The 26,822-nt window shown below is 41.8% G+C and overlaps 2 protein-coding genes across 2 annotated transcripts; one reads left to right on the top strand and one right to left on the bottom strand.

Moving 5' to 3' along the window:
- Window positions 1-172: 172 nt before the first annotated feature.
- Window positions 173-20,146, top strand: LOC108890994 (ATP-dependent RNA helicase DHX29). Its single transcript, XM_018688098.2, has 28 exons — window positions 173-570; window positions 1,100-1,173; window positions 1,329-1,442; window positions 1,552-1,681; window positions 1,773-1,912; window positions 1,994-2,134; window positions 11,683-11,809; window positions 11,899-12,057; window positions 12,440-12,608; window positions 12,727-12,847; window positions 12,951-13,343; window positions 13,425-13,691; window positions 13,810-13,953; window positions 14,066-14,242; window positions 14,368-14,508; window positions 15,162-15,303; window positions 15,407-15,527; window positions 15,635-15,719; window positions 15,871-15,959; window positions 16,598-16,726; window positions 16,886-16,961; window positions 17,082-17,306; window positions 17,437-17,573; window positions 18,051-18,141; window positions 18,264-18,560; window positions 18,658-18,789; window positions 19,057-19,153; window positions 19,801-20,146. The coding sequence occupies exons 1-28, from the start codon at window positions 402-404 to the stop codon at window positions 19,854-19,856; spliced, it is 4,143 nt and encodes a 1,380-aa protein (XP_018543614.1). The 5' UTR covers window positions 173-401; the 3' UTR covers window positions 19,857-20,146.
- A 324-nt stretch (window positions 20,147-20,470) lies between these two features.
- Window positions 20,471-24,971, bottom strand: LOC108890997 (proline-serine-threonine phosphatase-interacting protein 2-like). Its single transcript, XM_018688100.2, is given in 11 exon segments — window positions 20,471-21,493; window positions 21,765-21,802; window positions 21,915-21,999; window positions 22,214-22,310; window positions 22,939-23,037; window positions 23,120-23,199; window positions 23,541-23,586; window positions 24,125-24,196; window positions 24,198-24,224; window positions 24,802-24,864; window positions 24,952-24,971. Coding segments are annotated over 10 exon segments (651 nt in total). The 5' UTR covers window positions 24,853-24,864; window positions 24,952-24,971; the 3' UTR covers window positions 20,471-21,437.
- Window positions 24,972-26,822: the final 1,851 nt, after the last annotated feature.

Below are 26,822 nucleotides of genomic sequence, written 5' to 3'. Positions count from 1 at the left end.
GTTACGGATACATCAAAATGTAATTTGAATGTTAATATAATCCATTCACCTTATTTTATAAGTATTTTATAGGTCATATACACTGTTTGTTTGTACATACTTTCAGTTGATAACAAACTGGTACAAATACGTGACCAACAAATTGTTGACTAATTCGTTTATTTCTGTTTATCTGCCGGAATACGTTTCTTCCTGTCCTTCCCATTCTCCCCGAATGCAGCATAACACATCCGCTACGGCAGCCGTGTGGTCCAACCCGTCATGAATACGCAGAGATGAGAAACACATACTAGTGTAATTTTGCTCGCTATACATTATAATTTCTTTTAACACCTTGCTAATGACTTATAATTTCTTGGCCACATAAAGGAGCTACATCCGGGTTTTGTTTCGGTGACTTAATGGGGGGAAAGAAGAAGAAATCGGCTGCTCCGGTGGCCCCGGCAGCAGCGGCAGCAGCAGCCGGCAGGAGTGGTGCTGCCGCAGCGGGGAACAGCGTGGCAGAGGAGCCGAAGAAACAGCCAGCCAGCAACAAGCCGGCTAAACCAGCCAAAGAGAACAAGTCTAAAGGTGGTAATACCTGCCGATACCTGACAAACTCTCCCCAGACTTTGTTTGGCTTCCCAGTATGTTACTGTGACGTTACTGTACTGAAAAACTCAGTGTGCTGATATTGTCGTTCTCAGTCTGATAATACTGATATACTGCTTTCTATAGGTGTTCATAATATTGTGGCCCTGTTTACACTGACTTAATCATATTTGTACTTTTGCTGTGATCAGTCAGTGTAGTTACTGTCTGGACGTTAGGGCTGCAGGGTTGTGAACATTCATTACTTTTTGCATATTAGACCCTCTTGTCCCTCATAGTTTCCTCTCAGTGCTTCTCATTTCAGTAATTAGTCCATAAAATAAGTTAATAAATCAAAATTATTCAATATTCAGAAGAATGTGCATGTGGCATGACAATATGTGTCAACAAATGTGTGATGCAATCTAAAAAACAACATACTTGCACTGATCATGTCAAGTGAGAATTGGACTAACATGTAGTCTGGCTCAGTAGTAACACACACTGCTCTGTTGTGTCCTTACTCCAGCTCCAAAGACCTACAGTCTTGCCAACACTGCCCAGGTCGACACAGGTGGAGTCTCAGACAAGTCTATTCTTAAAGTAAGTCAGCCGCTGTGACCAGCTGTTGATTACCTTTCAGCTTTACTGAAGCCGTCTGCTATTTTTTCAGCTGAGAATCTGTTCCCTCAAGTGTGTTTCACACTGAAAAATATTCAAATTGTTGTTAATTAGTGGGATATGACCCTTTAACACAGGTTGCTATCCAAGCTGACCTGGAGAAGAAGATCATCAAGCTGGTCAATGACTTCAGACAGGAGAATGGTGATAAAGGGCCCATATCAGGCAGACTTACAAGCAAGAAACTGCTGGTGAAGACAAAACTTCCCTTCCTTCCTTTTTTACAGTTAATAAATATTTAGATTTGGTCATATGACAGATTGTTGTATTCATTTTGGCTTTCTCTTCATGTGCCTGCAGGACCTGTACACAGCTCTGCAGAAGTTCAACTTTAAGAGAGAACATATTGAGGAGGCAATGAAGAGCAGTGTGCTCTACGGAGGGGATCTCCACTCTGCTCTCGACTGGCTCTGCCTCAACCTTAAAGATGGTAATAGAACGTCAGCAGTTATTTGGATATAATCACTGTGTAATTCTTGAGAGCACAGCCCTGCAAAATGTTTATTTTTGTATTTTACCAGAGGAGCTACCAGAGGGTTTTAGCCAGCAGATGCAGGAGGAGAGTCAGAGGAGCAGGCCCAGGTTCCAGCCTGCTGCTCACCAGAAACCTGCCACTCCAAGTCCCAAAGCGCCCATCAACACCCGCAAAGAGACTACCAAGGTTAGTGCTGTTAGGTTTGTGTGCTGGCAGATATATGTATGTATTATGTCATAGCTTATAAATGTGTGTGGTGTGTGCCAGGCCACTGAGAAGGATGAAGCTGCAAGCATGAAGGACTGGATCCTGAGGTACGCAGAGCAGAGCAGTGATGAGGAGGAGGAGGAAGAGGAAGGAGGGAAGAAGACTGCACACAATCCTGAACTAGAGGAAAAGTTTGATCCAGTAATTAGGGCCCGAGCAACGAGTTGCGTGGGCCCAACGGGGCCATGCAACGAGTTGCAAGGACCCTCTTGTTTTCGGTCTGTTTATTATTATTATTATTATTATTATTAGGGCCCGAGCAACGAGTTGCGTGGGCCCAACGGGGCCATGCAACGAGTTGCAAGGACCCTCTTGTTTTCGTTCGGTTTATTATTATTAGGGCCCGAGCAACGAGTTGCGTGGGCCCAACGGGGCCATGCAACGAGTTGCAAGGACCCTCTTGTTTTCGTTCGGTTTATTATTATTATTATTATTATTATTTTTTTTCTTCTTTTTCCGCCTCTTTGATCGCCTTTTTGAGGGCCTTAAAATGCGTCAAAACTCCTGAAAATTTGCAGACGCGTCAGGCACGGCGAAAAATTTAAGAATTTAGGGGTCTTGAGCATGGGTGTGGCAAAATGGCCTCGGTAGCGCCACCTACATTTTTAACGGAACAGCCCCTCAAGCCCGTTGCGCCTAAAAATCTGAAAATCTGCACACATATGTAACATCCCATGACGCACCAAAAAGTCTCTTGGAGCCATATTCTAAACCCAACAGAAAGTATTTTTATTTTGACCGGAAGGTGAAAAAATTGTGTGTTTTTGGCCATTTCCAGGGGTCGCTTGAACGCAAACTAGTCCTAGACGTATTATCCGATTGACTTCAAAATTTGATAATTTGTTCTTAAGACATAGACGAAGTTAAATTGCAAAAGTTTCAGACTTTTCATTGAAGGGCGTGGAAGTTATGGCCCCTGAAAGTTCGATCACTCGCCACAAAACAGGAAGTTGCTTTAAATTTGCTATATTTCGGCCATACTTTGTCCAAACTGCATCAAACTTTACAGGATTGTTAATGGTACCTATCTGCACACATCCATATGTCAATATTCATACAATTGTTGTAGCACCACCTATTTATAGCAGGAAATGACATATTTTATGGTGTGATGTCCAGTTTCTAGACGGGTGACCAGATTCACTTCAAATGTTGTCAGGACAGACTTAAGGATTTTTGGAAGACTGGCTCCGAAAATTGTGAGTTTGGGTCGAAGCGTGTGCCGGTTCTGGCCCGTCAAAGTTCGGAAACCCAACTTCCTGTTTGAAACCTCAGATTTTGGGGTAACTTCCTGTTGCGACTCTCTACTTTATCCTACAGATGGAGCCATTGTATTACTCTTTGATGGGTTTTTGGAAGGGGGTCTCTGTGTGTGTGTGTCTGTGTGTGTCTGAGGGGGGAGGGGAAGAGGAGTTGATTGTGTCTGTGAGAAGCTGCCACAGAGAGGTTACAGTCAATAGAGCTATGATCTGTCACAGATGATGAGCTCTGAATAATATTATCACAGAAAATAATTAGCATAAAAGCTTTTATTTAAAATTTTTACATCTGGGAAGTGTGAACTGTTACGCCAGCGTGTGCCCTGCGACCTGCGTTGACCCCGCGGTTGCCGGGGTCCCGCGGTCGCCGCTCCCCGACGAGCGCCGGGTGCGAGGGCCCGTTCAACGCTGCTCGCAGCTTTAATTATTATTATTATTATTTTTTTTCTTCTTTTTCCGCCTCTTTGATCGCCTTTTTGAGGGCCTTAACATGCATCAAAACTCCTGAAAATTTGCAGACGCGTCAGGCACGGCGAAAAATTTAAGAATTTAGGGGTCTTGAGCATGGGTGTGGCAAAATGGCCTCGGTAGCGCCACCTACATTTTTAACGGAACAGCCCCTCAAGCCCGTTGCGCCTAAAAATCTGAAAATCTGCACACATATGTAACATCCCATGACGCACCAAAAAGTCTCTTGGAGCCATATTCTAAACCCAACAGAAAGTATTTTTATTTTGACCGGAAGGTGAAAAAATTGTGTGTTTTTGGCCATTTCCAGGGGTCGCTTGAACGCGAACTAGTCCTAGACGCATTATCCGATTGACTTCAAAATTTGATAATTTGTTCTTAAGACATAGACGAAGTTAAATTGCAAAAGTTTCGGACTTTTCATTGAAGGGCGTGGAAGTTATGGCCCCTCAAAGTTCGATTACTCGCCACTAAACAGGAAGTTGCTTTATATTTGCTATATTTCGGCCATACTTTGTCCAAACTGCATCAAACTTTACAGGATTGTTAATGGTACCTATCTGCACACATCCATATGTCAATATTCATACAATTGTTGTAGCACCACCTATTTATAGCAGGAAATGACATATTTTATAGTGTGATGTCCTGTTTCTAGACGGGTGACCAGATTCACTTCAAATGTTGTCAGCCCCTCCTTGACAATTTTTGGAAGAAGTCCTCCGAAAATTGTGAGTTTTGGTCGAAGCGTGTGCCGGTTCTGGCCCGTCAAAGTTCAGAAACCCAACTTCCTGTTTGAAACCTCAGATTTTGGGGTAACTTCCTGTTGCGACTCTCTACTTTATCCTATAGATGGAGCCATTGTATTACTCTTTGATGGGTTTTTGGAAAGGGGTCTCTGTGTGTGTGTGTGTGTGTGTGTGTTTGTGTTTGTGTTTGAGGGGGGAGGGGAAGAGGAGTTGATTGAGTCTGTGAGAAGCTGCCACAGAGAGGTTACAGTCAAGAGAGCCAAGAGCTGTCACAGATGATGAGCTCTGAAAAATATTATCACAGAAAATAATTAGCATAAAAGCTTTTATTTTAAATTTGTTGCAACAAATTCTGGTTTCTTACAGCGTTTTCCTTATTGAAAACTAAATTCTACCTGAAATGTATCAATAAAAATCTTCTTTTGCAGTTAATGTCACCAGTTTATAGTTTAGTTTTAATAGCATTCCCTGTCACTGATGTGCCTTTAATTATCGGTTCTATCAGCGTTCATTTCTGTGTTTATCTTACGGGGGTGAGCCACCTCACAGGTTGGTTATATTACCTGTTGACCTCAGCTCAGTGAGCTAAGACAATGTTTAATGCAGTGTTTTTTCTGATATGAAAATGGATATTATTCAGCACATCTAACCTCAGCAGGCCCCTCTTCAGAAACTCATATCTGCAGATGTCAAAGCTGGCTCAAAAAATTAAACTGGCTTCAAATTAATTTGAAGGAATTGTAGGTTATTTTGAATTCATGTAATCTTACCATATGTCTCCCCTTGACCAAAGTCTTTACAGTTTGGTTTTGATCAGTTAGGAAATTTCACAAGGGGTCGGCTGATATTTTCATGTTACACAGTGTACGGCGACAGGAAAAGTGCACGTCTACATCCACCGGCGTCGAGGTGAACCAGCTGAATATAAGCCACTCAAGTTGACGACAAGTGCATTGAAAAGTAAAAGCTGCTGGCCTTTACCTTTTCTTTGTCAAAGCGCCTGTTTGGCCAGTAGTTAGTAAAGTAATATTTTCAGCGTTGTCCACAGTCTCATGACATGTTTAACAGGAAGCACAGCACGCTGGTTAAGCTCATGGCAAACTGTTACTAACAGCTAAAATGAAAGCTTGTCTGTATGTAGTCTAACTGGTTAGTTTGTCACTAATCTCCAAATTTTGCAAATTGCTATAAACTTCACTCTCTTAAACCAGTAACAGTCTGAGCTGGACTGATAGGGGTCTGTATGGATAAAGATAAAATCCTAATGATACCCATCCCTACAGCTGGTTAGTGGCTTCGCCCTGACTTTAGGCAGATGAGATATTCACTGTTCAAATAACTTCATTATAAGCCTTGTTTAAGCACAAATGATTTATATATGCACCCAGTAACAGAACTTAAAAAAAATGCTTTTGCTCAAAGCTCAAAGCTTGTAAACTCAAGTTAAAACTGAGTTTTATCTCCTTTTGGGAGGGGGTATCTGTGTGTGTGTGTGTGTTTGTGTTTGAGGGGGGAGGGGAAGAGGAGTTGATTGAGTCTGTGAGAAGCTGCCACAGAGAGGTTACAGTCAGGAGAGCCAAGAGCTGTCACAGATGATGAGCTCTGAAAAATATTATCACAGAAAATAATTAGCATAAAAGCTTTTATTTGAAATTTTTACATCTCGGAAGTGTGAACTGTTACGCCAGCGTGTGCCCTGCGACCTGCGTTGACCCCGCGGTTGCCGGGGTCCCGCGGTCGCCGCTCCCCCGACGGGCGCCGGGTGCGAGGGCCCGTTCAACGCTGCTCGCAGCTTTAATTATTATTATTAGGGCCCGAGCAACGAGTTGCGTGGGCCCAACGGGGCCATGCAACGAGTTGCAAGGACCCTCTTGTTTTCGGTCTGTTTATTATTATTATTATTATTATTATTATTATTATTATTATTTTTTTTCTTCTTTTTCCGCCTCTTAGATCGGCTTTTTGAGGGCCTTAACATGTGTGAAAACTTACCAAAATTTGCAGACGCGTCAGGCACGGCGAAAAATTTAATAATTTAGGGGTCTTGAGCATGGGCGTGGTAAAATGCCCTCGGTAGCGCCACCTACATTTTTAAACGGAACAGCCCCTCAAGCCCGTTGCGCCTAAAAATCTGAAAATCTGCACACATATGTAACATCCCATGACGCACCAAAAAGTCTCTTGGAGCCATATTCTAAACCCAACAGAAAGTATTTTTATTTTGACCGGAAGGTGAAAAAATTGTGTGTTTTTGGCCATTTCCAGGGGTCGCTTGAACGCGAACTAGTCCTAGACGCATTATCCCATTGACTTCAAAACTTAATAGTATGTTCTTAAGACATAGACGATGTTAAATTGCGGCAGATTTTGAGTTTTTGTTGAAGGGCGTGGAAGTTATGGCCCCTCAAAGTTCGATTACTCGCCACGAAACAGGAAGTTGCTTTATTTTTGCTATATTTCGGCCATACTTTGTCCAAACTGCATCAAACTTTACAGGATTGTTAATGGTACCTATCTGCACACATCCATATGTCAATATTCATACAATTGTTGTAGCGCCACCTATTTATAGCAGGAAATGACATATTTTATAGTGTGATGTCCAGTTTCTAGACGGGTGACCAGATTCACTTCAAATGTTGTCAGCCCCTCCTTGACAATTTTTGGAAGACTGGCTCCGAAAATTGTGAGTTTGGGTCGAAGCGTGTGCCGGTTCTGGCCCGTCAAAGTTCGGAAACCCAACTTCCTGTTTGAAACCTCAGATTTTGGGGTAACTTCCTGTTGCGACTCTCTACTTTATCCTACAGATGGAGCCATTGTATTACTCTTTGATGGGTTTTTGGAAGGGGGTCTCTGTGTGTGTGTGTGTCTGTGTGTGTGTGTTTGAGGGGGGAGGGGAAGTGGAGTTGATTGAGTCTGTGAGAAGCTGCCACAGAGAGGTTACAGTCAGGAGAGCCAAGAGCTGTCACAGATGATGAGCTCTGAAAAATATTATCACAGAAAATAATTAGCATAAAAGCTTTTATTTTAAATTTGTTGCAACAAATTCAGGTTTCTTACACTGTTTCCCTTATTGAAAACTAAATTCTACCTGAAATGTATCAATAAAAATCTTCTTTTGCAGTTAATGTCACCAGTTTATAGTTTAGTTTTAATAGCATTCCCTGTCACTGATGTGCCTTTAATTATCGGTTCTATCAGGGATCATTTATGTGTTTATCTTACGGGGGTGAGCCACCTCACAGGTTGGTTATATTACCTGTTGACCTCAGCTCAGTGAGCTAAGACAATGTTTAATGCAGTGTTTTTTCTGATATGAAAATGGATATTATTCAGCACATCTAACCTCAGCAGGCCCCTCTTCAGAAACTCATATCTGTAGATGTCAAAGCTGGCTCAAAAAATTAAACTGGCTTCAAATTAATTTTAAGGAATTCTAGGTTATTTTGAATTGATGTAATCTTTCTCCATCACCCTTTCTGTTTCTTTCTATCTCTCTACTCATCTTCTCCCATATGTCTCCCCTTGAACAAAGCTGAGCGTGGATTGATGCTGTCTTTACAGTTTGGTTTTGATCAGTTAGGAAATTTCACAAAGGGTCAGCTGATTTTTTCGTGTTACTCAGTGTACGGCGACAGGAAAAGTGCACTAGGTCCACCGGCGTCGAGGTTAACCAGCTGAATATAAGCCACTCAAGTTGACGACAAGTGCATTGAAAAGTAAAAGCTGCTGGCCTTTACCTTTTCTTTGTCAAAGCACCTGTTTGGCCAGTAGTTAGTAAAGTAATATTTTCAGCGTTGTCCACAGTCTCATGACATGTTTAACATGAAGCACAGCACGCTGATTAAGCTCATGGCAAACCGTTACTAACAGCTAAAATGAAAGCTTGTCTGTATATAGTCTAACTGGTTAGTTTGTCACTAATCTCAAAATTTTGCAAATTGCTATAAACTTCACTCTCTTAAACCAGTAACAGTCTGAGCTGGACTGATAGGGGTCTGTATGGATAAAGATAAAATCCTAATGATACCCATCCCTACAGCTGGTTAGTGGCTTCGCCCTGACTTTAGGCAGATGAGATATTCACTGTTCAAATAACTTCATTATAAGCCTTGTTTAAGCATAAATGATTTATATATGCACCCAATAACAGAACTTAAAAAAATGCTTTTGCTCAAAGCTCAAAGCTTGTAAACTCAAGTTAAAACTGAGTTTTATCTCCTTTTGGGAGGGGGTATTTCTCTGTGTGTTTGTGTGTGTGTGTGGGTGTGTTTGTGTTTGTGTTTGAGGGGGGAGGGGAAGAGGAGTTGATTGAGTCTGTGAGAAGCTGCCACAGAGAGGTTACAGTCAGGAGAGCCAAGAGCTGTCACAGATGATGAGCTCTGAAAAATATTATCACAGAAAATAATTAGCACAAAAGCTTTTATTTAAAATTTTTACATCTGGGAAGTGTGAACTGTTACGCCAGCGTGTGCCCTGCGACCTGCGTTGACCCCGCGGTTGCCGGGGTCCCGCGGTCGCCGCTCCCCCGACGGGCGCCGGGTGCGAGGGCCCGTTCAACGCTGCTCGCAGCTTTAATTATTATTATTATTATTTTTTTTCTTCTTTTTCCGCCTCTTAGATCGGCTTTTTGAGGGCCTTAACATGCGTGAAAACTTACCAAAATTTGCAGACGCGTCAGGCACGGCGAAAAATTTAATAATTTAGGGGTCTTGAGCATGGGCGTGGTAAAATGCCCTCGGTAGCGCCACCTACATTTTTAAACGGAACAGCCCCTCAAGCCCGTTGCGCCTAAAAATCTGAAAATCTGCACACATATGTAACATCCCATGACGCACCAAAAAGTCTCTTGGAGCCATATTCTAAACCCAACAGAAAGTATTTTTATTTTGACCGGAAGGTGAAAAAATTGTGTGTTTTTGGCCATTTCCAGGGGTCGCTTGAACGCGAACTAGTCCTAGACGCATTATCCCATTGACTTCAAAACTTAATAGTATGTTCTTAAGACATAGACGATGTTAAATTGCGGCAGATTTTGAGTTTTTGTTCAAGGGCGTGGAAGTTATGGCCCCTCAAAGTTCGATTACTCGCCACGAAACAGGAAGTTGCTTTATTTTTGCTATATTTCGGCCATACTTTGTCCAAACTGCATCAAACTTTACAGGATTGTTAATGGTACCTATCTGTACACATCCATATGTCAATATTCATACAATTGTTGTAGCGCCACCTATTTATAGCAGGAAATGACATATTTTATAGTGTGATGTCCAGTTTCTAGACGGGTGACCAGATTCACTTCAAATGTTGTCAGCCCCTCCTTGACAATTTTTGGAAGACTGGCTCCGAAAATTGTGAGTTTGGGTCGAAGCGTGTGCCGGTTCTGGCCCGTCAAAGTTCGGAAACCCAACTTCCTGTTTGAAACCTCAGATTTTGGGGTAACTTCCTGTTGCGACTCTCTACTTTATCCTACAGATGGAGCCATTGTATTACTCTTTGATGGGTTTTTGGAAGGGGGTCTCTGTGTGTGTGTGTCTGTGTGTGTGTGTTTGAGGGGGGAGGGGAAGAGGAGTTGATTGAGTCTGTGAGAAGCTGCCACAGGGAGGTTACAGTCAAGAGAGCCATGAGCTGTCACAGATGATGAGTTCTGAAAAATATTATCACAGAAAATAATTAGCATAAAAGCTTTTATTTTAAATTTGTTGCAACAAATTCAGGTTTCTTACAGCATTTTCCTTATTGAAAACTAAATTCTACCTGAAATGTATCAATAAAAATCTTCTTTTGCAGTTAATGTCACCAGTTTATAGTTTAGTTTTAATAGCATTCCCTGTCACTGATGTGCCTTTAATTATCGGTTCTATCAGGGATCATTTATGTGTTTATCTTACGGGGGTGAGCCACCTCACAGGTTGGTTATATTACCTGTTGACCTCAGCTCAGTGAGCTAAGACAATGTTTAATGCAGTGTTTTTTCTGATATGAAAATGGATATTATTCAGCACATCTAACCTCAGCAGGCCCCTCTTCAGAAACTCATATCTGCAGATGTCAAAGCTGGCTCAAACGTTGTCCACAGTCTCATGACATGTTTAACACGAAGCACAGCACGCTGGTTAAGCTCATGGCAAACTGTTACTAACAGCTAAAATGAAAGCTTGTCTGTATGTAGTCTAACTGGTTAGTTTGTCACTAATCTCCAAATTTTGCAAATTGCTATAAACTTCACTCTCTTAAACCAGTAACAGTCTGAGCTGGACTGATAGGGGTCTGTATGGATAAAGATAAAATCCTAATGATACCCATCCCTACAGCTGGTTAGTGGCTTCGCCCTGACTTTAGGCAGATGAGATATTCACTGTTCAAATAACTTCATTATAACCCTTGTTTAAGCATAAATGATTTATATATGCACCCAATAACAGAACTTGCAAAAAAATGCTTTTGCTCAAAGCTCAAAGCTTGTAAACTCAAGTTAAAACTGAGTTTTATCTCCTTTTGGGAGGGGGTATCTGTGTGTGTGTGTGTGTGTTTGTGTTTGTGTTTGTGTTTGAGGGGGGAGGGGAAGAGGAGTTGATTGAGTCTGTGAGAAGCTGCCACAGAGAGGTTACAGTCAGGAGAGCCAAGAGCTGTCACAGATGATGAGCTCTGAAAAATATTATCACAGAAAATAATTAGCGTAAAAGCTTTTATTTTAAATTTTTACATCTCGGAAGTGTGAACTGTTACGCCAGCGTGTGCCCTGCGACCTGCGTTGACCCCGCGGTTGCCGGGGTCCCGCGGTCGCCGCTCCCCCGACGGGCGCCGGGTGCGAGGGCCCGTTCAACGCTGCTCGCAGCTTTAATTAATATTTATACTTCGATCCATACTTTTTTGAAAAAAAAAAAAAGAATTTAACATTTTGAGACACAAAAGTGGCATCTGTCTTCTCATCTAACTCTGTGCAAGAAAGCAAAAAAGCTTATCTTTATATCGTTTTTTCTATTATATCTGACACTGGAGCTGGCATTTTGCATGGTTGCAAATGCTAATCAGACTGGTGAATGAATGCTCCACCATTTCCTCTGTAGTTTGAGCCTTGCGCAGAAAGTTCATTTTTTATTCACTGTCAGCTTCACAGATTAAGTTGTGATAGTCAGAGATACTAAATGTCATAATGTATGTGGCATGATGTAGTTGTTCTATAATGATGTGTTTGTTTCTTGTTGTGTAGAACGACCGGTATTTGATCCTCACTGCTCAACTGTATGACGCTAAAGAAATGGCAGCTGCTGCCAAGACCAAAGGAGACAAAGCGGGCCAGAGGATGGCACAGGACAGGATACGCGTCATACAGCAAGGTGTGTGTGCTTTAACTCTTTCATGCACAAATCACTTTCTTCAGTCTCACTTTGAATTTTGGAAGTACAAATATGTTTTCTATGTCTAGAAATGAAGCAGCTGGAGTCTCACCCCATGTTCAATCCAGCCATAAAAGTGGTGGACGTGCCGCAGAAGGAAAAGAAAACACTTCCTGTCAGTGACGACAAAGAGGACATCACCTTCAATTTATTTGAACAAGCTGAAAAGGAGCCTCCTGCAGAGAAAGGTTCATCTGGAAAATCAAGTTAAATTCATTCATCGAGTGACTTTAACAAAACAGGCTCAGAGGACATATTAATATAAAATGTAGCAAATTAGAGCTTTCAGTCGCAATGTTGTAGCTCAGTACCAACAGACTGTATAGTACCGTGTAATAGATGTAGAGTATATGTGTGTATGGAGGAGACTTTCAGGATGTTAACTCAGAACACAAGAAGCATCAGTCAGACAAAAAGCAAGAAACACAGCTGATGAGAGTATTAGTATCTGAAAAAAAGTTTTACTGAAGCACACATACGATTCCAGCTGTGCTTTTTGGAGCCTTCAGAGGGCAACATCTGGCTTCAGTGACTCTGTTGCTGATCAGTTTGTTTCATTTTGCCTCACAGTTGTGAAAAAGAACGAGCCAAAGGACATTCGCAATTTCGATTACACAGCTCGAAGCTGGACCGGAAAGTCTCCCAAACAGTTCCTCATCGACTGGGTCCGAAAGAACCTGCCCAAGAGTCCACCTCCGGCTTTTCACAAGGTCCCTGCTGGAAGATACTGGAAATGCAAGTAAGTATGTTGTACAGGGAAAATGTTAGAGACAGTCAGTCAGTCCCGTTCTTTCTGATAGACTTATGACTGAAATTAGAAATATGTTGTTTCAACATGATGTTTTTTAATCCATCAGGGTGCGAGTTCAGAGGACAGATGATGTCCTAGAGGTTTGTCCCACCATCCTGACTGAGGACAGCATGCAGGCTCAACATCTGGCAGCCACACTGGCACTCTACAACCTGGTTAAAGGGCAGGTACTATATGTTACCATACTACAGTCTTTTATTTTGTTAGTTTTTACATTTTTTGCCTATAGTGAATTCTTTCCCCCTCCCCTCTCGATTTTTGACTCTTCAGTCTGTGCACCAGCTCCTTCCTCCAACCTACAGGGATGTATGGTTGGAGTGGAGAGACAGCGAGCAGCAGCAGCAGGAAGAGAGCCGCACCGCTGCCAACAAACCTCGAGACCAGTTCATCTCCCGGCTCCTGACCAGACTCAAACAGCAGCAGAACCAGAGCCAAGGTCAGGGGTCGGGATCCCAAAGCCAGGCGGGGTTGGGCCAGGGTGGGGACGAAGAGCCTGAGGAGTCCTGGGAGAACCTGGCTGGTCTTGATATTGGGGATGGAGGAGAGGAAATGGAGGACAAGAGTGAAAAAAGAGGAGGGAGGAGGGAAGGGGCAGGAGCACTCGAGGCGTCCAGGGAACTCTTTTTAAAACTGAGGAAGTCCTCACTCGCCCAAAAACTGCAGGTAAATACACATTAACTTTTCCACTTAGCACAGTTTGCATAAAATAAACCCAACTCATTCAATGAGTATTCTACCTTGAAGGCAGAGCGAGAGCAGCTTCCTGTCTTCCAACACCGTCACCGTGTCCTGGAGGCTCTGCAGCGCCACCCTGTGGTAGTTGTGGCCGGTGAGACAGGCAGCGGGAAGAGTACTCAGATTCCTCAGTTCCTGCTGGAGGAGCTGTTGACTGGGGGAAAAGCGGCACAGCCCTGCAACGTCGTGGTGACCCAGCCCCGCAGGATATCCGCCATGAGCCTGGCCTGCAGGGTCAGCCAGGAGCTCGGGTGTGAGGATGGACCGGGATCGAAGGTGAAAATCCATTTTTACAGAAACATCATGTTCTTAGCTTAGAAATAACTGTGTAGGCTGACTGGATGCACCGACACCTGCTGTAACGATCGTGTTTCATGTTGAAATCATGTTTCAGTCGTCGCTGTGCGGATACCAGATCCGGATGGAGAATCAGTCCGGGGAGTGGACCCGTCTCCTGTACTGTACCACTGGAGTTCTGCTCAGGAAACTCCAACACGACAGACACCTCAGCTCTTTGACGCACATCATCGTAGATGAGGTACTGACGGTTTCTGATCAGACACTATTTGTTTTGTTGTTTATTTTTTCCTAAGTTATAAAATCAAAAACTTCAAATCTTCTTTGGACTCACCTCACCTCCATGTCCTCAGGTCCACGAGCGCAGCGTGCAGTCAGACTTCCTGCTGACCATCCTGAAAGATGTCGTTATGAGGAGATCAGACCTGCAGCTGATCCTCATGAGCGCCACAGTGGATTGTGACAAGTTCTCCAGCTACTTCAACCGTTGCCCGGTGATCACCATCCCCGGCAGGACTTTCCCAGTGGAGGTCAGAGGAGCTTTAGTTTGTGTTTAGCTGTGTATGGAATCTAATTTAATTCATTTGTCTATATTAAATGCTTTGGGAGTGGATATTAGGGAGGAGCTGCATCTGCTTTGTGGTTTTGTGTCCAGGTGTTTCACTTAGAGGACATAGTGGAGCAGACGGGGTACGTCCTGGAAAAGGACTCGGAGTACAGCCAGAAAATTCTTGAAGAAGAGGAAGACGTCAGCGTCTCTGTCACTCAAAAAGGCGGCAAGACATTACAACACCAGGTGACGTTGACTCTCTGCAGGAGTGATATGTGTGATAGTGGTGTTTTGTTTGAGTATATAAACTGCTCTGTTTTTTCCTTTTCCGTCATTATACTTCCTGTTATCATCTTATGTCCTGTTTGATGATTTATCTCAGTTTGCTGCTCTAATCTCCAGCAACCTGCAGTGAAGCTGCAGTCAGGATTTAAATCTTGATAACATTAAATATTCATAATGAAATAAATAACAAATCAAAAGTTTGGGGGGAAAAAGACATTCTAATGAACTAGTTATTGACAGTTTATTCACAACCTGAAAACTTAGCTAATCTTCTTCATCAGCAGTGTGTAGTTTGGCAAACTTCCAGTAACTCAAATCAAATTTTGATTCAGATATTGCTAAACTGTAAGAGGGACACATCCCCTCTTTCCAACCGAGCCCTAGCACAGAGAAAAACACATGAATAAAGTAATCTGTGATCATTTCGTGCTCATGTAAGATCACATCGCTCACTGTAAAAAACTGAGAAAATAGATTTTCATGACATTTAAATGACTTGTTTCTTATGATAATGACAATGGATTTAACCTGGAGCCTTCTGATCTGAGTGGATTGTTATTCTACTGTAATTTAAAATAAGTGTGTGTTAATGTGTGTGTTTCTGTCTGTTTCAGGAGGTGATAGTGAGGGACTCCTCAGGCTGGGACCTGGGTCCTGACCTCGACCACTTCAGCAGCAGGACTCGGCAGGTGCTGCAGTACATGAACCCTAATAAGATCAACATGGACTTGCTGGTAGACCTCATGGACTACTTAGGTACAACACATCATCAGGCTTGCTTCAGACAGCATCAAATCCATGTTCATACATGTTTTGATGTTGTTGTGTGTGCTAATTTTTTTCCTGCTATTTCTGTCAGACAAATCCCCACAATTTGCAGATTTGGATGGAGCCGTTCTGGTGTTCCTCCCAGGTCTGGCTCACATCCAGCAGCTGTATGACCTGCTCTCCTCAGACAAGAGGTTCAGGGACAAAAACAGGTGACAACAAACTCTCACAATGGGAGAAATGCTGAAACAAACTAAACTACACATTTAACTTCACCTTTTACCTCCATCTCACTGTGAGCCCTGTCTGTGACTTATAGGTACAGGATTGTTGCCCTCCACTCCACCCTGTCATCAAAGGACCAGGCTGCTGCCTTCACAGTGCCCCCTGCTGGAGTTAGGAAGGTACTGTTACATATGTTACAGAATAATAAAGCATGGTGAAATAACTGTAAACAGCAGTAACAACATTTCAAATATTCCATAAATAAAATGATATCACTGAGTGACTGAACAAATATATTCATACTGGCCTTCTGCTCTGTCTCTTCTTTAGATTGTGTTGTCGACTAACATTGCTGAGACAGGTGTGACTATTCCTGACGTTGTGTTTGTCATTGACACTGGGAAGACCAAAGAGAATAAGTAAGAGCTCCTGAACAACGCCCAAAAAGTCTTGCATGTCATAATATTATAAATATATTATTTCTTGTTATGTTACAACATATTACTGAACCCTAAGCCTAAATTATTCACTCTGTTCCAAGGTTTCAGTCAACAAAATATGTTTTATTTGAATTGTCTGAGAGTATGAAGCAAGAAAAACAAAACTGAGAGTCTGCAGTCATGCTAACAGCTTTGTTTGGCTTGTAATGAAAGTGAAGTGAAATGTCAGCATGCAAATGTGCTCACTGTTACAGTCCAGCTGAGGCAGACAAGATTGTCTTTAGCTTTGCACTTATTTGGTCTGTACCTAATGTCATGGCAGTTCATCCAATGGTTGTTCAGGCATTTGAACTGAAACTACAGATGTCAACCTCATGGTGGCACTAGAGGAGAAGTCAGAGCATCACTAAAGTCATTAGGATTCATTATGTGGCAACCATGAATCTCAGTGTTTCTTGGCAATCTATTTCAAGAGGTGTTGAGATATTTCAGTCAGAACCAACAGATTGACATTTTCATCCCTGGAACCAGAGCATTAGCATGACTAATGATCACAGTAATTAGAAAACATAACTGAGGCAGGTTGCAGAGAAACTGTGTTCTGTTGTGTGATTCAGGTACCATGAGAGCAGCCAGATGAGTTCTCTGGTGGAAACGTTTGTCTCTAAAGCCAGCGCCTTCCAGAGGCAGGGGAGAGCGGGACGTGTCCGAAACGGCTTCTGCTTCAGACTCTACCCAAAATACAGGCATGGAGCTCATCATTCACCATGCTGAGATAGGATGAAGAACTCAAATGAGAAACCCAAATCACATGCATTAAATTTAAAGGATGTGTTCATCAATAAAGATGCCACATTCCTGTTTATGGTCATGTGCTGATCTGCTCTGTTGTTGTTTAACCTCAGGTTTGATGCCTTCATGGATTACTCCATACCAGAGATACTACGGGTCCCACTGGAGGAGCTCTGCCTTCATATTATGGTATATAAACCACACTCAGTTGTACAGACACTCTTACCTTCTACTTCATGTGGAAAAATTATTGAAACCTTTGGTTAAATGTTCCTCAGTCTCTCTAATCCCTTCTCTCCCTTCTGGTAGAAATGTCAGTACGGCTCCCCGGAGGAGTTCCTGAGCCGGGCCTTGGATGCCCCTCAGCCCCAGTCGGTCAGTAACGCCGTCAACCTGCTGAGAAAGATTGGCGCGTGTCACCCCGACAATCACCTCCTCACCCCTCTGGGACACCACCTGGCGAGTCTGCCCGTCAACGTCAAGATCGGCAAGATGCTGATCTACGGAGCCATCCTCGGCTGCCTGGAGCCCATAGTACGTCTCACTGCCTGAGTAACAAACAAAAAAATATTATTTTTTGCAACCATTACTCTCATAATGTATATTTTAGAATCCTGTCTACTTTCATATTTTGCCATGAATATTAATCAAAAATTTGTTTCAGGCAACGATCGCAGCAGCCATCACTGAGAAGTCTCCCTTCTCCACACCAATGAACAGAAAGGAGGAAGCTAATCTGGCCAAGGCTGCACTGGCATTAGCCAATTCTGATCACCTGACCATATACAACGCATATCTGGGGTACAGCCTGCTCTGAAAATACCTTTAAAACACTGTGTATTTTCTTAAAAGAGCTCGTTTGGGAGCCTCTCACATTAATCGCACAATCATTTGGACTTAATGTCACAGTGATGCCATTAATAAGATTCCCAGCTACGCGTGCAGGAGGCTATTGAGTCCTTTTGTGTGGACTTTGTGTTAATACCATCAAACTTCCTGCTGCTTAGATCCAGGTCCTCTCAATTAATTAATTATATTATCAGAATTTATAGTTATGTAGAGTAAGGAAAGTACAGACAGAACTGTGATATAAATATAAGTAAATGAACCGACTTAATAAATAACTGTAGGGTCCTTACTGGTTTTCCGTCTGTATGGCTGCAGTATAATTCTCAAACAAGAATAAAATTTCATTATATGTGGTCTTCAAAAAGGTCTAATAATCTTGAGTTTCATTTGGGAAACACTGACCTATTTTCTTGTGTTAACCTGTTATAGGTGGAAGAACTCACGGACTGAGGGACAGAGAGCAGAAATGTCCTACTGCAGGAAACACTTTCTCAATCGAACAGCTCTCATTACAATAGAGGTACCAACACACACACATTTGCATGCATGCTCTCACCTTGGCTTCTCTTGATTTGTTTTAACACAAATTACTTTCTCCTCCTCCACCCGTCCGATGGGACCTGTTTGATGTCTTCCATTCAGGATGTGAAGCACGAGCTGATGAAGATGATGGAGCAGGTTGGTTTCTGGTCGTCTCGCTCCTCCTCTCACTCCAAGCTGCAGGCGTCCGCGCTGTCCAAGCAGCAGATCTCGGTCATGAATGCGGTGCTGACGGCGGGGCTTTACGACAGCGTGGCCCGGGTCTTGTGCACCCCGTCCGTGGATGTGCTCGAGCGAGTGGCCTGCACGGTGGAGACCCCTCAAGGCAAGGCCCAAGTCCACCCCTCGTCTGTGAACCGCAACCTGCAGACGCACGGCTGGCTGCTGTACCAGGAGAAGGTATGGGTGGTGTTTGTGTGTGTGTGTGTGTGTGTGTGTGTGTCTGTGTTATCTGTTGATCTCTAAGTCACATGTGCTAATATCTGCTTATCCTCAGGTGAAATACACTAAGATCTACCTGCGAGACACAACTCTCATATCACCTTTCCCCATGCTGCTGTTTGGAGGTGACATTGATATTCAGCACAGAGAGAGGCTCATCACATTAGACGGATGGATACACTTTCAGGTCGGATATCACCCGGGATCAGTTTTTATGTCCTTTCCTCATCTATCCCTTCCTCTAGCAGCAGCAGATGTGAATTTGTACACCCAGGAAATAGACATTGTTTGAGATTTACAGCCATTCTCCAGCTTCAGGGCCTTGGTGTTGTGCATGTAGGCACCCTGCAACACCTCAGAGACATTATCGTTGTGATTAACTACACCTGTGATTGTCAACATGTCTGCTGTGAAAAATGCTGCTCATATACTTTATTTATTTTCCCTTTTAAAGGCTCCTGTACGGATCGGTGTGATATTCAAACACCTGAGGAAGCTGATGGACTCTTTGCTCGAAAAGAAGCTGGAGAATCCAAGGATGAATCTGGAAGGTAAAAAGCCCTGCATCAAAGTTTTTCGCTAGATTAAGCAGCACGAAACCTTAAAAAATGCTGGTGAAGAATGACTACATTTTCTTCATCTGTTAATAGTTGAGACAGCATTTCAGTTAACCCCTACAGTTAACTGAGGCAGGATAAGCAGTGATTTTATTTCAGCTGTTCAAGCATAAGAAAACTGTTAGAGACACATTGGTGAGCCACACTGTTGCACTGGGTGACATGTTTTGTCATGATAAAAATAGGCACTTTTTTTGAACCAATACCACAAGCGAAACTTTGCTTAGAACTAAACTGTGCTGTTTTAAAATATGAACCTAAATTCTTGTAACCCGTTTTTAAAGATTTGTGTGGTTCCTTAAGCAAGAAACAGTAGGTTTGCTCTTATCAGGGATTTGGTAACAATAAAAATAAAGAGTAATGTCAGTGTTATACAACAAATATAATGTCATGAAGATATGGGAATACACTGACAGTTGCTAAAATCTTCCTCAGGCTAAGTTTTTCCTCATTAACGATTTTTTACGAGAAACAGTTTAAATAAAAAACCCTTCCTCAACCCCTTCCCAGTCCAATTTGTTGTCTGTTTTAAAATGTATGTACCTTCCCAAGATACACTGATCCAGTATGTCTCTATTCAGGTGAGAGGACCATCCAGATTATTCTGGATCTGATCAAATCAGAGCATGCTGTGTGATATCGGACCACCAAAACAGCTACTTGCTACAGAAGAACCTGCAAACCAGGACCTGTCAGCAGGCAAAATGTTTCCCATTTCACCTCTGCAATTCAGGATTGATGCTTGCAGACAAACAGCACCCACTGAACAGATGTGGGCGTCCCATGGATGAACTGGCAGTTACCAGGAACTCTTACTCACATTGAGGAGGACTGTGTAATATAAAATGCAAAAATTTGAGAGTAAAAATCAATAATGAGATAATGATGTTGCCAAAAGTGGTGGAAATAAAGCTGTATTGATTTTCATTTGAAGCATTTATTGTGCCATGGCAAGTGTGAATGTAGGTACCAAACAGAGCCTAGGAGTATGTTAAAGATTTGCTTTCACAGTCCAAGTTAAAGGGGGTCCGATATCACAGCGACAGAGTTAAAGAGATAAACCAAGCATTCATCTGCAGAAGGAGCAGGCTGAGGGCTGTAGCAAAAATATGTGTTATTTCAGTATTACACACCAGGTGATGTCAAGTGAGTTGTGAAAATACTCTGGTGTATCACCACCTCACCTACAAGGAAAGATAATAAGAGGAATAAGAAAATAAATACTTGAATACAAAACCACAGAACACCAGGTCAGCTGCACAGTGAAATGCTTTTAATCCCTCTTTACCCTGGCAGTTTCGAATTCAGACACAGTTTGTAACATTTTGTACAAATCATGTGCTATTAACATTTAAGCAAAAGCAAAGTGCAAAAATTCCAACAACCCTCCTCCTGTTTCCAAAAATACATAGACAAAACATAGAACCTCTAACAGTCTTACAGTGGAAATGACTATAATTCAACAGATAAGACTGTCAAAATGTTAGGATGCAGCTTAAGTGGCAAAGTACAGGACTTTAACTGGCAAAATTAAAAAAACAGGGTCTGTAATAATCCATATACTGTGCACTGTAGATACAATGAATAAGAGTATGCGTGAGCCTCACAAGATCAGTCAACTGACACTCTGCTCTCACATATAAGAGGAAATGAAAACAAGTAAGTGGATGACACATTTTGTGGATCTTTATAGAAACACACAAAACATAAAAATAAATGCAAATTTGAGGATGAATTAAGACACAACCCTCCAGAGGACAGAGCCTTATAGTAACAAATGGTCTCTATATCTCAAAAGTGGAAAGTACTTATGAAGGTTGTACAGAAATTGGGTTGACGACACAGTTCTGTGTGTTTGTCTGTTATTACCTCACCTGCTTCTGTATCATAGCACATGTCAATTTCATCAAACTATTGAGAAACAAATCTCCCGTTTAGCCTGCTTTGATTTTATAATACACACAAGATCCTTAAAATAAAATAATAATGTTTGCCATACTGCCATGTATAACACGGTGACATATAATATGTTACAAATACCAAACAACCTCATCTCAGCTATTTATGTACACAATTATGACACTTATTTTCCGTACGTAAGACTGCATCTTTACAGGAAGACACAAAGCAGGAAGTAATGAGACATAAGTAAACCTGTCCATCACAAAGCTCCTGCACTGCACAGGATGCACAATGACTTCTCCAGCTGATCCGCGTGTTAGTAATGGATAACACTGTAGCCCGCGTCCTGCACTGTTGAGTAGACTGTATCATCTGCAGTCAAAAGAAAGATTGAAAAAATGGTGGTTAAATATGAAAAGCAGAAGCTTACAGCTTACAGATAATAAAGCCACAAAGTGCAAACCCCACCACTGAAAATAACTTTTCTTGTACATACACTGCCAGAAGATGTGTAAGTGTAAATGTGACAATTATCCAATCACAGTAAAATGCACCAGAAGTTGTGTGCAGGCCCTGTAGGGTGTTCATAGCAAGCAACACACCATATTTAAGTAACTTAAAGTTTAAGTAAATAAAATTATACCTGTACTGTTTTGTGCTGGATCAGGTAGTGGCCCCCTCCTGCAAATCAAAAACAGGGTACACAATAAGGACTAACACTTAGTGTATAATTGTGGATAGATGGATACGCAGACAGGTTGGCAGCCTCTCCTATAGTCCTTCTCTTGTTTACCTGATGATGGATGGAGGGAGCCGAGAGGGTGGAGTGCCAGTTGGAGACTTCTGACCACTGTAGAAGTTTTCATACAAAACCGGAGCTGTTAGAGAGAGAGACTGATAAGCTGATGTGTCTGAGATCAGTGTGAACGCTGAGATCTGATATTGGGCACATTTTGAAAAAACTTCCTTACTAGCAACTGAGCACAATTGAAACAATGCAAATTTGCAATTTGTTTGATAACTTCTGCTCTCTGTATGTGTAAATGCATACATTGTTAATGCCACAGAATAGCATTCTTCCTGAGTTCATACCTGGTGGTTTATCACCGGTCCGCCTGAGGTTTATAAAGTGTTCGATATCTTCCTGGACGTCACACTGTTCCAGAGACTTTCTCACTTCCTCATACAGCTATGCAACCACACACATGCAGAGAGACCGTAAACAACAAGGTCAGAGTCCACTTAAAACACACCTTTACAGATACACTTGAATTTTTGCTATTTAAAGTTTATGAAAGTGAGATTCTTGTAACAATAATAATAATACATCTGTTTTTCTTGGTTTGTGAATGGAAAATTTTTGATGTGATTTTTTTAGAGCTACTTTAACCACAACACTGACATATTTTAACCTCAGTTATTTGTTTACACATCAGTAGACACTGAGCAACACTGGCATTGATTAAGAGTTATATTTGTGTCTATCTGATTTGTAAGCAGAATATAACTCTCTTTTTGGTCTCAACCAACTCCTGAAGGGAAAATCTGGCTCTTTAGCTACTAAACATTTCACTGTGTTCACCAGCTAGTTGCTGTGTTTGTCTGATGTTTTGTGCTGGGCAGGTAACAACAACAAAACAAGGTTAATGAGAGCAGTGAGAGTGAACCAAAACAGGGGTGTAACACCAAAACAAGGAGCTGAAAGATGCTAAAATCCTCCATAGATCTGAGGCAGACTGCACGTAATAATTTGATTTATTACAAATATTTATATATATATATAGCAGCTTTAAAATTAATGTAACTGTGGGTTTTACCTCATCATTGTTCACACACTGCTGGGAAAGCTGGTTTAGGTGGGTCCAGACTGTGTTTCTCAAAAAGTTGATACGCTCCATTGACTGTTTTTCAAACATCTGTCAAGGAAAACATTCAGCTTATTTACATGATGTGCACTACATTCAAACTTAAGGAATCCCGAGCCAATCGCTGTCTTACCTCACAGGCTTTGACATGTTCCTTCAGCCATTCATCTCTAACCTTTCCCAGTGTGGTCACATTCTGATGGTATAATCTGTCTGCCAATCAAACACGTAGATCAGCGTAAACAGTATAAATACAGTGTATATACCCAAACACATTATTATCATATATGTTGTTACATACTCAAATCAGCCTGGTTTTGTGTGTTAGAATCTAAGATAGCCCCTTATGATAGTGCTAGATGGAAACTTAAGGAACATGCCATCGGCGCGTAAATGTGTAAGGAGGGGGTGACGGGGTGAAGCAGTTTGAGTAAAAGCACTGTATAGATGTAGTCCAGTCCTTCCATCCCAGAAATACAACCAGCATATTATGTAGTAAACATGTCTGAAACAGTTTTTCTTTTCTTTTTTTTTTTTTTTTTTTGCTAACTTACCTGCTTCGTCTGCATTCTGTTTTGCTTGCTGTGCTTTCGTGTAGAGCTGAATGATGATAAGGACAAAAAACACGAGTACTCAGTCTTCATCTGTGGCTCTAAAGCTAACACATAACAAGTAACCAATACTTGCCTTATCAACATCAACATTCTTCCACACAACAATGCCCTCTTGTCTCACATTAGGGAACATACACAATTTCACAGCAGTTCCTGAAATGGGTCATGAGATATGGCTGATCAAAATCCTCCAACTTAGGAGCCTTTTAGTCACAGCAACATGGCATGGTCAGTTCACATTACAGTGTCCTCAAAGCTACTGGAAATGCCCTTTTCCCACCCACTCTCCATTTTGTGGGAAAACTGTCAGCGTGCTAACAGCAGCTTTGAGGCGGAAAAAAAAACATCCAATGCTGCCATGTTCATTTATTGGGGCAATAATATAGAGTTTAGCTCTTTATGGCTGCAACTAACAATCTTTATCGTTATTAATGAGACTATTAATTATTTAATCTTTACAATCTGAGGACAGTGACACAACCTCACATCTGAGAACCAGCGAATATTTGATATTTTCACTGTACCTTCTCCATGTGCTTGGTGTTGTTGGTGTTGGTGTTTCGGTTCACGTTCTGATCGGCTTCTTCTTTATCTCGGGCACTTCTGGTCGTATGTCTTCTTTGACTGGGGGACAGCGGCCAAAGTTAGCACCTGGCTAGAGCTTTTAATGCATCATCATCAACTGTTAATCAACAGCAGTTATTCTCTAAATTCAGACTCATTTTGTCTTCATTTTGAATAGTACATCCCAAGTACTTCTTCTTTTGACTGCGATTTTCATGCTGTTAAATGATGCCCCCATGGGTCTACTTCCCAGACCGGTCAACACAACTTCCCCCCGCCAAAGAGGAAGAACAGAGATGGGATAAGAATGGCATTTTCACAGTTGTCACATCACAACTGAAACTCAACTGACACAAATCACAAACAGACTGCTGTCTGGTGGTTTTGGTTTTATCTTACGTCACAAGTAACACAGCACCACTCCCATTTAGCTATTCAAACATAGATAAGTGAGTAATTTGCCTTTAGTTTGGCAGGTCAGTCACTATAAACGCTAATCAGCTTGGTTTATAAGTAACACTGTACAGGAAAAGAACAGAAGTCTGAAAGAAAAAAGAAGTCTGAAAGTGACTTTGTAGTAATTTATTTCACACTGAGCTTGTAATAATTAAGTGTCTGACCCCTCCATAATACTTACATCCATTGTCTTCTTGAACTGTGAGGACCTCTGTTTGTGAAGGGCATCCATCTGTTGTTCTAACTGAAATGACAAGGTTGAATCCAGTCACCAGTTTATCACATGTTGCCAAGATGCCTCGGTCACCTCAGTGCTGATAAATCCACCGACCTTTTTCCTGGCTTCTTTTTGTTTTTTCTCGGAATTCTTCCAGCTTCTTGGCCTCCTCCCTCATGCTCTGAGCCAGTTGTAAGTGCGACAGACTCACATGTTCAGTCTCTGTGGGGAAAAGCATGGTTTTAGTTGTTATCGACACAGAGATAATGAACTGAGATGCACAGTACAAGTAGCCAGTGAAGACTCAAAAGAGTTAAGCACTTACGTATTTGAACACGTCCAGGGATCTTTTTAATGTGCTTAAAGAAAAAAGGAAATGGATATTATGTAGGGATTTCATTTATGACATAATCTACATGAAATAGTAGACACTGTTACTTCAATGCATTGATAAGACCTTTTGATCTTCACTACATCACAAACACAGAGGATGTTAAAAGTGCCCTATCGAGTTTTTCACCAGGGGCCACTGCCACTGATTTCTGCTAGGTTCACTGAATCAATTTAAGACTTAGACTTTTTAGACTTACTTTACACCTCTGCTGATTTCGCACATGCACCACAAGTTTGACATTTTCTAGACATTACCTGGGAGAGGCAAACTTTATCCTGCCAGCTGTCTGACATAAAGTCTGTGTCATGTCCGAGTGAGTGATGCGTGAATAGAGCAAATGATTGAAGAATGCACAGCAAGTGAGTGGACGAACCAATCACTGGCCTCATGCACGCTCTACCACATGCTACCCAACACAACAACCAAACAGAAGATGTCCAGTAGGTGAGAACGCATCTCACACAGATATTCTCCGACTGCATGCTGCATGTGTAAAATGGAGAACACTGGAGATCTGATACTTTTGACATTTTCTAGAGTTCACATGTGAAAATGTAATACAATTTAATACCTGATCATACAGGCCAAAGTATGACAGTACAAAGAAAAACCAGTAGGGACCATAAGGCCTTAGATTATTCACTGCTATATCATTTTTTCTCAGGACCATTCAAATGAATTAATCAATTTAGTAAGCAACCAAAATAACCATAAAAAAATATAACCCTATAAAAATAATAACTTTTCTGTTTTCTCACTTTTAGTTATAAACAGTTTTGTTTATATGTATAATTCCTCCAAACTCATTTACAAAGACATTTTGGAAGTACTATTGCTGCCCATGACAGACTAGTGACCTCCAGGTCTCCTCCTAGGTGAAAAACACATGAATATGTGTCACCTATAACAGAGGGGAATTAATGGACCATTAATGGCATGTGGGGAGGGGATCTCCCCTCCCCCACATGCCTTCCTTCCTCTTCACACCTTTATACCTTCTAACAGACACAGCAGAAACAAAGCCACAGTGATCATGTGACCGCTGACAGAATGGGAACTAGATATGCTGATACAAACACCATGTCAACACTAACACAAAAAATCTGACCGACCAAAATGATTATTAGGGAACTGCTGATTGCAAATTGATGAAATCCACATTTTCAAAATATCCTGTCAGTGACCAGGCTGTAACTTCGCTTTGACCTCTCTTTCTGCACTGAATCTTGAATTCAGACTAAGAGGCACCATGTGGGCTCTGCAGAGACAGATTAATTCATTTCACCGTCTGTGGCTCTCTATGAATAGATCCAGTCAAATACATAATAACAGTATTACAGTGCAAAGGTTGCTTACTTCATCTCATTGTGTCCACACACCTTCTTGGACAAACCAAGGAGCTCTTTGGCATACTTCTCCTCAATTGAGGCCCTGGAAAAAAAAAGAAGTAAGTCTGGCATGCAAGCATACTGCACAAGCAAAGAACATAAGAGAACATATAGGACAAACCCTTTAGCTGATAAACTGCAAATAATTTACATGGAAAACTGCACTGACATCAGATATAGATAATAATCTATTGCTAGTTTAC

The sequence above is a fragment of the Lates calcarifer genome, unplaced genomic scaffold (genome assembly GCF_001640805.2).
Source record: "Lates calcarifer isolate ASB-BC8 unplaced genomic scaffold, TLL_Latcal_v3 _unitig_184_quiver_1174, whole genome shotgun sequence".
In the NCBI taxonomy this organism is placed as follows: domain Eukaryota; kingdom Metazoa; phylum Chordata; class Actinopteri; family Centropomidae; genus Lates; species Lates calcarifer.
Note: the sequence above shows the minus strand (reverse complement) of the source record. Positions and strands in the feature narration are given on the sequence as shown.